The 15091-nt window shown below is 43.4% G+C and overlaps 1 protein-coding gene across 1 annotated transcript in view; it reads right to left on the bottom strand.

The window, feature by feature from the left end:
• The window catches only part of VAV3 (vav guanine nucleotide exchange factor 3), a 405543-nt gene that overhangs the window by 73495 nt on the left and 316957 nt on the right, over window positions 1-15091 (bottom strand). The window contains exon 20 of the mRNA XM_075558833.1: window positions 1873-2009. Coding sequence (XP_075414948.1) covers window positions 1873-2009 — 137 coding nt within the window. The remainder of the gene's footprint in view (window positions 1-1872; window positions 2010-15091) is intronic.

Here is a 15091-nt window from a genome sequence, read left to right on the forward strand (position 1 = left end):
CACATTTGAATTGTGGTGCTGGGAAGAAAGTTCCAGGGACTGCCGAAATCAAACAAACAGCTCTGTCTCAGAAGAAGCACAACCAGAGTACTCCTGTGTGGCAAGGATGGCAAGACGTTGTCTTACACACTTGGGTATGCGATCAAGAGGGCAGCACAAAAGAGGAAGGCCCTCGGCAAGATGAGCTAGCACACGCTGCAGCAGCGGGCTCAAACAGGTGAGCCAGTGTGAGGGGCGCAGGACCGGGGAGTTCCCTTCTGCTGGACACAGATCGGCTCAACTATGGGTTGGAATTGACTTGGCACCTAGCAACACCACCACCAATGCCCAAAGACAAACATTGGTTCTAAAAATGTATTAATAATAAAAATAATATAAAATAACAATAAAAACCTTGTTTAAAATGAGGTGATTGACTTAAGTGAGAACTGACAGAATTGTTGGAACAGACACCTAACATAAATAGAGCCTGCTGTACTCGTACCGCCCCCCACCCTCCGCCAAATGTAGATGTAGATATGTTTTAAGATGGAAAGAACCTGGGCATATTTACATGGTGAGGTAAAGCTACTGATAGAGTGTGAAGTTGCAAATTTAGAGATCAAGAGTCAACTTATGAAATATGAGCTGAAAAACCCAAGAAGAAAGACAAATCTTACATAAGAGGAAGCCTATAGGGGCAAATCCGATGCTTTGTGGTTGGGGTGGAAGAAGCAGGAGAGGAGCAGAATGGAGTCAGTGAAATTTAGGTAAGTCTGTTATTCTCCTTTCCTTTGGGGCAAGAATGAGGTATGAGTGGTGTTGCTAGGTGTAGAGGTCTAAGAAGAGTGATCTAGAATCTCCTAAAAGTCACTGTTGATAGCAATTGAAGTGGTGGTTCAAGGTGAATGCTTGACCGAAGGACAATATTTTTTAACAAGATGTCAAAACCAAAGCCAAGTTCACTGCCATCCAGTCAATGTCAACTTATAGTGACCCAATGGAACAGGGTAGAACAGCCCCTGTGAGATTGTAACTCTTTATAGGAGTGGAAAGCCCCATCTTATTTAATTTTAAATAAGCCTGTAGCTACCATGTAGATACCTGTTTAATAGAACACCATCCAGTGGGCCTTTTCAGTTTTCTCTCCCTGTACTTTTAGTCAAATTTCACTTCTGTGAACCTTCCTCCTGATTCCTAATCCCCTTTCCCTCTCTGCGTTTTTAGAGAAATTCTCTAACTGCAGTGTGGACAATGTTTCTAACATACACCACTGAGTCAGGGAGTAACTTAATGAACAGTAATATCCTACCACCCAGCCCTATAAAAATCTCAACATGATACCTTATTTCTCTCAGTGAGAAAAAAATCCTACTACCAAATAAAATCTTAACGACCAAAGAGATTTCATCACCTGTAAACAGCAACTTGCTCACTTACTTTTCACATTTCATATATTTTATGAATAATGCCCACAGCACCTCTGAGACCTTCGAGTATTAGGGTGGTAGGCACAGATCAAATATATCAAGAAATGGCCACTGGAAAGCTAATTAGGGAGTTGCCCTAAAGTGAAATGTTAATCTATTAGAGCCATGCAAATGATCATACTCAGGCCTTGAGTTGGGGGGTGGGGAGCAAAGTATGAATTTTTAATAAAAATCGTAATTATGGCTCACAGCACTGATATTATTTTTCTTTAGCATTCGGACAGTCATGGCCATTTCAGCATGGGTAAATATGAGGAAGGCTGGTGTAAAATCATTTTCTCTCAAATCGTGTAAAATGTCTGAGGCGCGAAGCAGGCAATTAGTTTCCAAGGACCAGCACGTTGTTCTCCGAGGAGCAGTGACATCATCCAGGAAGTCTAAAAGCGTGTGGTGTGGACAGTACCTGCCAAAACAGACTGTGCGCATCTCCTCTCAGAAGTTCGACCGTGTCCCCTGCCTGGATGTGCAGTGGGGGTCCTTCATGGAGAGCCGGGGGTGGCGTCCCAGTGTAGCTCCTAATGACCTGCATCTTGGGCAGGCCTAGAAAGAAGCAACACCAGTGTTAGTATGGAGAGCATGAAGATGTGGGCAGTCCGAACGCACTTAACAAGCGAGAGCTATTCCTCACATGAAAACGCTTTAACAACACCAGGTCCAAGGAAGCAGTTGAGGCACCTATCAAGGAATGCTCTTCAACTCTCTCATTATTTGCGATGGTAATGGAACGAGACACATATTTATCCCTTGACCCTTACATACTTTCCTTCTCCCTCACCATTAATCTCTCTTTCTTGAAAAAATATTTCTTTTTTCAGCTGATGGCTGCTTCATAAAAAACGCATCACGTACAGTTTAATGGAAAAGAATCAATTTTTTCATCAAGTCTATCCTTTCTGCCTATTACTTTCCTCTTGGGCACTGGCTGATTGCATCATGAAGGCGGCTCGCCCTTTCTGTGCATGTATCGCACTGCCCAGTGGAAGGCTCATATCTTAAGGTTATCTTTGTAATTCAAAAGCAAGGAGGTGATGGATGTGCCTGTGCAACACTTAAGACATTTATATGGAGAAACTCTGCAGGCTCACATTTAGGCTTGCAAAACAGACCCAATAAAGAGAACAAATCTAAGACAATAGAATAAAGAGTACTCGAAAAAAGAAAACTGGTATCTACCCCTTTAAAAAAATTCTTTGTATAATAAAGGCATCAGTCCAACATTTCATTTGCTTTCTTAACAAGAGGCCAATTGCAGTGAAATGGGCTACCGAAAAAGGGCAACCTCAGCATTCCCCTCTCATTTAGAGGAGACACCTCCTCCCAAGACAGAGCACGCTTGGCGCAGCTGGTTTGGTGGGGGGTGGGGGCGGGGGTGGTACATGGTATCTGCTACATACTCGGGAGCTTAAATCATTGCACTTGAAGACTTTTAATGGTGATGATTGACCATGGTGAAGTGGTAAGTGGCTGAAAAGGCTTCACTAAGTAGACAACGGAGATGATGTCCAAGTCACCAAGTCTTCCAGATGAGAAGAGCAGGCAACGGCTTACTGAAGCCCTCACCACCCCACGGGGGGACCAGCTCGCAAATCAGGGTTGGTTTTAGTCAACACTATCAACCCAGTCCATCAGAAGGAAGAAGGTGTTGAAAATCACAACGCCCTTGACCCTACTTTAGCTGCTGAGGCGTGTTAGGAGTTTACTCCGTGTGCCACCGAAGCCTGGGGGAAGACTTCCATGGGGCGGAGCCCTGGCAGATGTTCTCAGGCAGTGCTGACACACAGGAGGTGTGGTTATCCCTCCCCCCAAACAGTGCTGGACAAGAGGACTCTCCGTGGGGAAGGGCTTGCCAGCCTGATTCTCCACATGTCAGGACACAGTGAATCTCTTGTCGTTGTCTTCAGGTGCCTTCAAGGGGATTTGTGACTATATCCCACCCCCCAGACAGAGTGGGGCTGCCCATCCACCTGTCTTCCGATGGAAGGTAAAGCGTGCGGCAGCACATCTCCAGGTCTCAGGGTGGCTCGCTGGTTCATGCTGCCAACCTTTGTACTTCAGTACGGGGCCACGGGGCCCTGGCCTGCAGAGTTTGCAGCCAGAGTGGAGCTTCCTCACAGTGATTTCTAGGAAGCAGGCTGCCTATCTTTCTCCTGCGGTGGTGGCTTGTGGGTTTAAATTACCCACCTTCTGGCTAGCAGCAAAGAGCTTCCCATTGGGAAACCAGCGCTCTCTGATTTGAATTCAGAGAGATTTCATTTTACACATTTTATCAAACTGCTGCTGTTAATTTATAATAGAACCTAAAACTTCCATACACCCAGCTACTGTATTTTTGTATAAATAATGCACATATTGTTTGTTTATTTTTAGCAGATCATGTAATCCCCATCAGGGTGTTCTGTAGTACTATCTATATGTGTACGCATATTCTCGCTGCAGCTCCGTTCTGGGTGAAAATAAGGTACTGATGTAGAAATCCAAGAGGCTGAAGAGGGTACAGTATAAAGTACAGATTTTAGAAACTGAAGTTTCTCTCCCTGCATGGCAATTATTCATGTTTGGGGGCCAGACTTGAGGTTATTGAGTAAGGCCCACACATCCAGTAAGCTCTCTAGGCAATTTTACTTTATTCGCGTTTTTAAATCGAATCTGGCAGAGTCTGTAGAGGAAACTTTACATCTGCAAGAGCTGCTGTGGCCTCCAACGCTGGGGCCCGTCGCGCTCAGTAGGGCCCTGGGCTGACGGCTGTTCCCGGTGCCACCCCCACTGGCCTGAGAGGAGTAGAGTCGGTGACAAATGTCAGCAATAGCAGTTCTTTTGTGGCTGGCATGCCCCAGTTAGTCATTCTCAAGAAGAAATGATTGGAAATTCATAGAGCGCTGAGGAAAAAAAAAACCTTTGATGGCATTTCACCACTCAAATATGTATTAGGGATTAAAACACCGACATGGGAAGGCTATGTAAGAAGTCTGCCAGATGTCAGGCAGGGAGCCATGCTGCCTCATCTAGCTTTAGGGGTGGGTTGCATATGGCCCATAGCACATGGTCCATAAAATCCTAACATTTAAAGTGGAAAATGTTGCGTAGTCACAGTATGACCTGCCTATGCTGCAACGTACACAGTTGCCGCACGGTAGACTCTGGCCCATGGTGACACAGCCGTGCACCAGAGTAGAGCGGTCCTTTACAGGCACGTGCTCTCAGTGGAGCCTCGGCCAGAGATCGGCAGCCCTTTCTTGTGAGCTGCTGCTGTGTGGACCTGAACCTTCCAACCTTCAGTTAGCAGGTAAGTGTGTCGATCATCTGTACCACCCAAAGATGCCTTTGTTTTGTAACCCCATTGATTGATTGATTTTTCTTTGTTCAAATTACTTTAGCCTTTCTGCTGTTCCTCCCTTCGTGGTGTTGAGCTCCATTTGGGGAACTGATCAGAAAGCACCCTAGCATAAGCGTTATCACTGACCTCATTTAAACAACTTGTAGTTCACCAGCTCCTTTACTACCTAACCCCACCCCTCAATGAATGCGGATCATTACTCCTGGACTATGAAGATCCCCAGACAAAAACAAAACGCAGGAGCACCAAGGCAGGATGAATTGTGACCCTCTCACCCTTGCTCACTCCCTGCCCTCGAGCCCATTCTGGCTCACGGAGACCCTGTAGGGCAGGGTGAAACTGCTCCTGGGGGTTTCTGAGATTGTAGCTCTTCACAAGAGTAGAAAGCCACAGCTTTCTCCGAGGAGCAACCGGTGGCTTTGAACTACCAATCTTAAAGTTAGCAGCCCAAGGCATAACCGTTATGCCACCAGGGCTCCTTAACTCTTGAGATGCTGGTAAAAAAAATAAGTGTTTTATAAACTGGTGGAATGAGCCTTTGCTTTCTAAAAGTCCCCTAGATATTGCACTTTGGTCTGCTATCTACAAGGTCAGGGGTTTGAAACCACCAGCCACTCCAAGGAAGAAAGACGGGTTTTCTATGCCTGTAAAGAATTACCATCTCAAAAACTCACAGGGGCAGCTCTAGCCTGTCCTTCCTCGGAACTGCCTCGCGGCAGGGAGTTTGAGTTTCCACACAGGTGCTGTCCGCCTGCTGAGAAGGTCAGCATTTGATGAAACAAAATGTAATAAAAATAAAAGAAGAGAGGCAGAATTAAACTTCACGTCAGCGCTCAATCGCCAACGTAACCGCTAGTCTAACGGCCGCAGCAGGCACCGCATGTTGTAAATGAGGTCAAAACCGAGAAGAAGTTAGAGCTGCAGAAGCTCACAGGTGAATAGCCAACTTGTGTTGATTTAGGGGAGATTCTCCGCTCTCCTGATGAAAGGTGCTGGCAACCCCCCATCTTGGGTTCAAACTGTGCAGGACAGAACACCAAGGACACAGTGCTTTAACAACACATCACTCATGCCGTACGGAAATTTGCACAATCTTCTAAAATCTTAGGCAAAAATCTCTCTCAGTGTAATTTTTCTCTTTTAACCTACCTCCTTCCATCTGGAATTATGCTCAATAAAGCAATTCCCTTTTGTTAAAAACAACAACAACAAAACTTATTAGCCTTTTAAAATGTGTTCAGGCTTAAAACCCCCAGTTCCTTACAAAACCTCTTTGACATCTCCCTTGGTAATCCCTGCTTCAAGAGATTCTGAGATGCAAAACAGCATAAACTATTAAAGCAGAACCTTGGTTCCCCTCAGTAGCACTGACTGACCAATCAGAAAATAAAGTCAACATTTATCTTTAAAAATGACCAACCCTGTTATATTTCATCGTAGTATAAACTCTCCACTCAGAAGTCTGTTTGGTTTGGTCCTCAAACCTCAAACATGTATACTACGATTCTCTCCAGACATCAAGTGAAAAGCATGTGTACATCCCATCAGCATATAGCTTGGTGCCGTGTCAACATATAGATTTGTGCCGTATAATCAGTCATCTTTTATTTTCAGGGGAAATAATTAAAATGAGTCATCCAAAATTAAATCTCTTGAATGTCTAGTTATTATCTTGCTTTGCTCTTATTTAATTCACAATAAATGCTGTGTTATCCACTTACTTAGAGCACGTGCACATGAAACATTCTCTTTAAGAGCATATGTACACTTTAGTGAAAAATGGGTAACGATGCCCGTAAAGCACTGTTCACAATAGTAATTAGTGATGAAGTCACCAAGGTGCCCTTAGGTGGAGAATTAACAGTGTGAGAATCAGCAATGTGAGGAGTCCTTGGGATGGTTATATGCTCATCAGTAAAGCTCAGGTTAAACAAAGCTGCTTACTATATATAACACCAGAGCTTTAAAAAGTGATCAAAAGTACTTTACCAAAGGGGACTTTAAACAAGATAGCCTTTCAACTTTGAATTCAATGGCATAAAGAGTGATATATATAAAGCTAAAAATTTTAACTTTAGGCAGACTAATATTACAAAATGAGCCAGAGATAAACTATGCCACTGATAAATTTCAAATAGACTCTTCAAACTGTAGCAGTAGGACCACTGTGCCTTCTAGGCCAGGCATGGAAGAGTGACTGCCACGATACAGATTAGTATCTATTCAGGATGCCCTAACACAAGGGGCTTCCATGGGGCAATAACTCAAAGGACAGTCCTATCCACTAGACAAATGGGCTGTCAGTAATGTGCTGGCCTTTCACCTCTGAGGCTTAATTTAAAATCTAAAGACAGCCACATTAAAAAATAATTAGTTTTACAAGATGCCAGTGGATGCAGGTGATTTGTCCTAGGAAACTGACTGCAAGCATAATAATGTATTCATTCATTCATTCATTCATTCATTCATTCCATGTGTCTTGATCACTTCATGAGGGCTTGGCCTGTTGGTTTTGTAACAAAGCCGGGCCTCCCTCCCTATCCTCAAGAATCTGCAGTCCAGTGAATAACACAACTTGCCTCAAAACTAGCACCACAATGGGACACGGGCTTCAGTGCATTGGGAACTTAAAAGAAAACCGTGTCAATGAAAATTCAAGAAATCTTGATTGTGTAGTTTGTGAAAGATGTGTTTGCTGCTATACATGCCTACATGTGGTTTCCAAAGCGGGCAATATTGTGTGGCACTTTGGCCAGGCTATGGCTCACAGTGGTTTGGCAGGTGCTCCTCCTTATGTAATTGCTTTCAATGCTCCGTTCTGACAAATGCAGACCATCAGTTGAGAGGGACTTTTTCTTGGTGGTATGGGCGGCCTCTCAGCATAGAAACGAATGTTCTGCCAAAGCTTGCGCCCTCTCTCAAACCCACGTGCCCCTCCAAGTTCATTGTAAAGCAAGGCTTAATCCTCACAACTGACCAATAAGTAAGATCATGATAAACAGATAAAAGATTGAATTTGTCAAGGATTTCATCTTGCTTAGATCCACAATCAATGCTCGTGGAAACAAACTCAAGAAATCAAATGACATTGTATTGGGTAAATCTGCTTCCCAAGACCTCTTTAAATTGTTGAAAAATAAGAATGTTACTTTGAGGACTAAGGTGTACCTGACCCATGGTATGGTATTTTCAATTACCTCATATCCATGTGCAAGTTGGACACTGAATAAAGAAAACCAAAGAAGAATGGATGTGTTTGAACTGTGGTGCTGGTGAAGAATACTGACAGTACCATGGACTGCCAAAAGAACGAACACATCTATCTTGATAGAAGTATGGTCAGACTGCTTGTGGTAGTTATGTAATTGTCAATTTGAGGGTTAAGTGTGCGTGTGTGTGTGTGTGTGTGTGTGTGTGTGTGTGTGTGTGTAATCTGGGCTGTCAATCAGGTCATAGCTAATGAGGTGTCTCGGAGGGTGTGGCCTTCCCCAGAGGATTCTGGAAATTCCAGTATTTCCTCCTTGGAGGTGGGAGACATAGCAGCTGACGAGACACATGGACCCACCCTGATGCAGCTCTGGGTGCTGGAGAAGCCATGCAGAGACCCCTGCCAGCGCTGAGATGTTTCCAGTGCCATTAGATCCAGACTTTCTACCCACCTGCCCGTGATCTTCTAAACACATTGCATGTGTTTCATGAGTCTGAAGAGGACTTTATAGATTGGTGTCAGATATGTGGGCTAGTATCAAACTTATGGACTTAAATTGGACTGGGCAAGGATGTTTTCTCAATATACAATTGTCCCTGTACATAAATCTCTTTCTTATACACACGTGTGTCCATGGATTTATTTCTCTACTCTACTCAGACTAACACACTGATCCACAGAGACAAGGATGGCAAGACTTCGTCTCAATTACTTTGGGCGTTATCAGGAGAGACCTGTCCCTGGAGAAGGACATCATGCTTGGTAAGATGGAAGAGCAGCTAAAAAGAAGGCCCTTAACAAGATGGATGGATGCAGAGGCTGCAACAACGGCCTCAAACAGAAGAACATCTGTGAGCTGGCGCAGGACCGGGCGGTGCTTTTGTGATGTTCTGCATAGTGTCTCCATGAGTTGGAACTGACTCAATGGCATCTAACAATGTCAACAACAACTGCATCAATTTCCTGGAAATTGTGAGCCAATTCCAAGAAGTAAATCTTCCTAAATAGAACTACTTATAAGAAATCCCAGGAGATGGATGAATGAGATCTATTCCTAATGTGTCTTTCAGTCAAATTTGTCGGTAAATTGAAACAAATGAATATGGTTCTTATTTAACCTTAAGTTAATGTTAAGAAAGGAGCTCTGGTAGCATGCTGGGTAAGCTTTGGACTCCTGGTCATAAGGTTAGTGGTTCGAGCCCACCAGCCACTCTGTGGGAGAAAGATGAAGCTGTATGCTCCCATGAAGATTTACCAAGTCTTGGAAATTATAAGGTTATTATGAATCAAAATTGATTTGTCAGTGGGTTTGGTTTTCATCTCCTATTAGAAGGAAGCCCTGGTGGCACAGTGCTTAAAGTGCTGATCTGCAAACTACAAAGTCAGCAATTGAACTGTATTAGCTGTTGGCGGTCTGCTTCTACACAGCCTTTGGAAACCTAGAGGCCAGTTCTCCTCTGTCCTTTGGAGTCACCATGAGTTGGAATCGGCTTTAGGGCAGTGGGTCTATTTTTCTGATTAGTGCAAGAAAAGGCTCTAAAACCCTTTCAGTGATTTAAAAACTGCACATGCCAACAAGTGACGGTGACTGTGATGAAGAATGTGTTGTAAGAGTTGGTTCAATCAACTGTGTCAAAATGAACCAACTTTACACACTAAAGGGCAAGGCTGAATTGTCCCTCAGTCGAATGTTCAGTTCCCTGGGACTGGCTGGAGAAGCCTCGCTGGCTTTGCTTCACTGAAGAACCCAGAAAAAGACACCCATATTAGCCAGGTTTTGGAATTAAAATATTTTATGCAGATATACCAGGCACCAGGGACAACCTTTCTTTTAATAAAACTACAGTAAAACAGGAGTTGTCCCTGGATAATGCAAATAATTCCTACATTTGTTTGAGTAACGCCTTTGGGAAATTCCTTTTCTTTATCATGATTTTTTTTTTTTTTACTGACAATACCACCAAATACAAAATCTATCAGTTTTCAAAAAGCTTTGTTGGAAAATTCCATTATCTTTTTTTCCCTTCTTTTAAAAATCATTTTATTGGGGGCTCATACAACTCTTATCACAATCCATGCATCCATCCATTGTGTCAAGCACATTTGTCCATTTGTTGCTATCATCATTCTGAAAACATTTGCTTTCTCCTTATGACCCTTCTGTAAGAAGATGTCCAGTTTTCTACAGATGGACTTTGGGTCCACACTCCACACTGGCCCTCATTCACAATAATATGATTTTTTTGTTCCTTGATGCCTGATCCCTTTGATACCATGTGTTCACACAGGCTAGTTTGCTTCTTTCATGTGGGCTTTGTTGCCTCTCAGCTAGATGGCTGCTTGTTTATCTTGAAGCCTTTAATAGCCCAGATGCTATACCTTTTGATAGCCAGGCACCATCAGCTTTCTTCACCACATTTGCTTATGCACCTGCTTTGTCTTCGGCAGTCATGCCCGGAAGGTGAGCATCATGGAATGCCAGTTTAATAGAACAAAGTGTTCTTGGCATTGAGAGAGTACCTGAGTGGAGGCCCAATGTCCATCTGCTACCTTAATATTAAACCTATAAATATATTCACATAGATCTATTTCCCCATCCATATATATATATATTTACATATGTACATGCCTGTATTTAGACCTCTGTAAATGCCCTTTGCCTCCTAGTTCTATCCTATATTTCCTTTTACTTTCCTTTTGTCCCACTATCATGCTCAGTCTTCATTTGAGTTTCAGTAATTCCTCTTGGTTACATTGTCCTTGATCCAGCCCTACCAGGCCTCCTACACCCTCCTTGCAATGGATTTTGGATCACTTGTTATTACCTTGTCCCTGAGTTTGTTAAGACCCACTTCCTTTCCCCCCTTCCCCATCTCCCATGTCGCCCCTGGAACTGTTGTTTTCTCCTCCAGGTTGTTTATCCTGCCTATCTTATCTCGGGAGACCTGCAGATATAATAATATGCACAGAAAATAAGACAGGGAAAAACAAAGCAACAACAAACCAATGGGAAAAAAAGAGAGAAAAGCCTGTAAATAGTTGAAGGTCTATTTGTTGACCTATAGGACTGTTTTCCAGTCAAGTGTGGTGGGGTGCAACGTCCAGGCCCCAAAGTCTATTTTTGGTACTCCCTTGCTCAGCTCCCTTGCTGTTCTGTTACACACCCTTAGTGTTTTGTCTCGGTGTGGTGGGGTCAGATCAGGCGCAATTCCCACACTTTGTCTCCAGTGTTGTCCCCCGTAGGGCTACGGGTGAGTGAGGGATGTCTTGTCTAGTAGTAGAGCCAGCTTCCAAAGAAATCCAAGAAATTGAAAATATCGGTGGGAGCATATATGTCCCAAGAGTCATGAAAGGGTGAAAGCCAAGAGATCAGGCCCAGCCAAGGCTTAAGGCCTGAATAAGGAAATGGCAGCCAGTCCTTTGAGGGATATGTTAGCAGGCAGGAAGAACAAGAAACACAAAGGCCAGGGCCTAGAATGAACAGGGACGACCAAGAAGATCAGTGGCTTCACAAGAAACCAGTTCATTATTTTAAACGTAGCCTAGACACTCTGTTGATGATTTGAATTCTATTTTAATATATCCAGTCCTCCTCAACACACGGCGCCTCCTTCCTGGCATACAGTGTGCTGTCTGAATACCCAGTTAACCCCCAACCCAAAGAGAAACTATCAGACTAGTGCCTTCAGTCTTTAAAACTCAAGTGTCATTTCCTTTAGGAGCCCCACACATTGCTCCCCTAGACGGCTTCCCTTTCCATGTCAATACTCTTGCTAAACAAAGGGATTTACCTCACTAGTATGAAATCTGAGCATTGGATCACAAACACCTTTCTCTGTGTACTTCTTGCACACGGTCTGCACACACTCGATTGACCCACTTATTGCCAGAGCCTGTGTTCTCACCTCAATAGATTATTTAGGCTGTTACACACACACACACACACACACACACACTTATCATCTGTCAGCTTTCAAGCTCTGTTCATTATAATGCCAAAATCTCTCCCTTTTCATTTCAGCAGTTTGAGCATTAACTTTCTAACTGACATTCCCTCCAAATAATTCTTTCAATGCTTCAATCTGTCCTGTACACACGAGTCTGGATGGTTTTCTTTTATTTTTTAGAAAATTGTTTAACAAGCTTCCCAGTACACTTACAACATAATCCAAATTGCTGGCCATATCCTAGAAAAGCCTTTATTTCCTGGCCCTGATCCAATCTCACCCTTGCTCACCGCACTTTCAGTCATCCGGACCTTCATTTAGTTTCTTATAGATTCTAAACAAGTAGGTCCAGCTGACACAGTCTATATCATGAACTCTAATATCTAAATGAAGTATTTCTTTCTTTGCTCTTGTCTCCTTTCCTTTTTATATACTTCCATGTGTGAATATGTAAAAGTATTTATTTTCAAAACCAAATATTGTTTTTCATACAAGAGGTCACTCTTTATTAATATTCTAGAAAGACACGAAAGATCACGTCAGAATTATTTTTGGCTTGCTTTCAAATTTTTATGCCTAACAGTCAACATCCTGCATGTAACACACTGGGTGAAAATAATGTCAATGTTCAAAATTGATAATATTCTTCTTGCTGTATTAAGTAAGAATTAAGAGTGACTCCTTTGGGAATTTACACTCATTCTGAATGTTCCTTCAATGAGGTGACTTGCACCATTATGCCAAGAAGACACAAAGCTTTCATTCCTACAAATTCAACTGCCTCAGAATGAAAATAAAATGTGTCCAACAGATACTTTCTAAAACACAGCTCTGCCCTTCCATTCCCCTTGCCCTCTCCTTTTCCCGGCATCCTCCCTTTGCCTGGGATAGAGGTACTGGAGGCACAGCGAGCATATCAGTTGTGTCCCCAAAGGTTCAGACGGGTCTATTGATTGATGGGTTCAGATGAGGAGCACGCAGGATTGGTTTACATGCCGGGCAAAGTTAAAGAGGAAGCAAGGCATCATTTTGCTGATTTCTCTCAAGAGGCCAGAGACCCCTTAGGTCATAGAGGAACAATCAACAAAATCTACATAACAAAGGCGCACCTGACAGACAATCCCTTTACCAGTGGGCTTCCCAGAGCCACAGGGAAGAGCAGAAGGCATTCTACTGTGACACGGACCCTATGTTGAAGACGCGCACTTGAAAGAGCTTGCCATCTGGCAAGTGTGGACGCCCTTTGCCAAGTGCGCTTTCAAATGCGGGGGATCCGCACGCAGCATCAGATAGGACAGGTAACCGGGGGATCAATTTTTCACTTTCTTCTCCGTCTTCAACTAGGGAAACCCCTTCTCCCCAGGAAATGATAAGCAGTGCTGAGAGGTGACGTGGGGGACTGAAGAGGGGGCTGCAAATCCTCAAAGGTGCTGGAGAAGACAGGCAGGGTGATTTGCTTCCAACTACCACAGCCTGGAAAACTACAGAGCAGCTCTCTGCACACAGCGGCCGCCGTGGGCGGGAATCACGAGACAGCAAGCAAGCAACACCAGGAGTGGGGCAATCCATAAAACAGCACCAAGTCAGCATACGTGCTCGACTGGTCATTTTATGGATTCAGATGTGAGCAAACGGATTATTGGAATGTATCAGTTTAAAATCAGATGCCTAAATAATGACTAGTAAAAACTAAGTGTTTCATAGGAAGAGGTTGGCTATATATAACTTCATTTCAAGATGGCAAAATTTGTGTTCAAATTATCTTTCCCTGTGGCTAAAGGTCACACTCAATGTGCATAAAGAACATAGAAATCCTGCTGATACGCATTCTTTTGAAGTGACACTGTTGGGGGCGGTAAACCTGTTGCTGTTTTCACCCAGTATTGGTGGAATCCTTCACAATTGGAACTCCCAACCATCAAGTCTATTCAGACTCATAGCAACCCTATAGGACAGGGCAGAACGGCCTCTGTGGGTTTTCCTGACTCATTACAGAAGTAGAAAGCCTCCTCGTTCTCCCTCGGAGTGGCTGGTGGTTTTGAAATGCTGACCTGGAAGCTAGCAACCCAATGCATAACCACTATGCCACCAGGGCTCCTCCGCGGTCTGGATTCCTTAAGACAGAGTTATGGAATGGTCACATAGGGCCACTTTCTGATTTTAATCCTTAAATAATGGGATCCTCCCTTTCCTAAAGGAACCTGAGAGAGAATCCACTTCAAAATATCCCAGTGGGAACAACGTTCCACAAGCAGGTCTGAAAAACCCCGCAGCCTGATGGGGTTGTAGGTGAGACATGAGTTTTCTTAACCAAATGGTGGGTGTTCTGAACCCTGAGCGGCTCAGAAGGAGAAAGAGATATCTAGAGTTGCTGTGAGTTGGATGGCCGTGGGGTTGCCACCGTATGGAGTCCAATTTATAATGACACAGGAGGGCAGGGTAGAAGTGGGCCATGGAGCTTCCAGGGTCAAGCTGAGCAGGAGCAGGCTGCCTCATCTTTCTCTCGTACCACCTATCTTGGCAACTGAGTACATTAATGTCATGGGTCAGTATAAGCAGCTATAGGCCCTCGAAAATATGGGAAGTTCAAAGATTTAATTTAAAATCTTCATAGCCCCAGTTATATATATATATGTGTGTGTGTGTGTGTGTGTGTGTGTCTATTTAACATATATTCAGCTTCCCTACAAGTTGATTGCAATACTAAAAAATTAAGATATTCACCTAACACATTTTTCTTAGTGGTAATTTTCCCATTTAAAGTATTTGCCATGTGTACTGAACATTCACTCGGGGAGCAATAGTGGTGTCTCTTCATCCTTAAACATCTCGATTTCTTTCCTCGCTTTCCTATTCTTAAATCCTTCTCAACTTGTCCTTTCATTTTTGTGATAAATCTGATACATTTCTCTTTCAAATTTTAGCTTCCCAGGGTTTTCCCCCCTCCCATGCTCTTACATAAAGAGCTTCTGCATCAGCCTTAAATCTGAAAAAAAATATGTTATGCTTCAACTTGTTCAAATATAGCATAATAAGCGGTTTAAATGGTTAGATATACAGTTGCTGCTAATCACCCGGAAAATAATAATGATAATGAAATGGAACCCACATCCTCAGGGCATAATAAAAATAT

Source organism: Tenrec ecaudatus, chromosome 1, assembly GCF_050624435.1.
Source record: "Tenrec ecaudatus isolate mTenEca1 chromosome 1, mTenEca1.hap1, whole genome shotgun sequence".
NCBI lineage: Eukaryota > Metazoa > Chordata > Mammalia > Afrosoricida > Tenrecidae > Tenrec > Tenrec ecaudatus.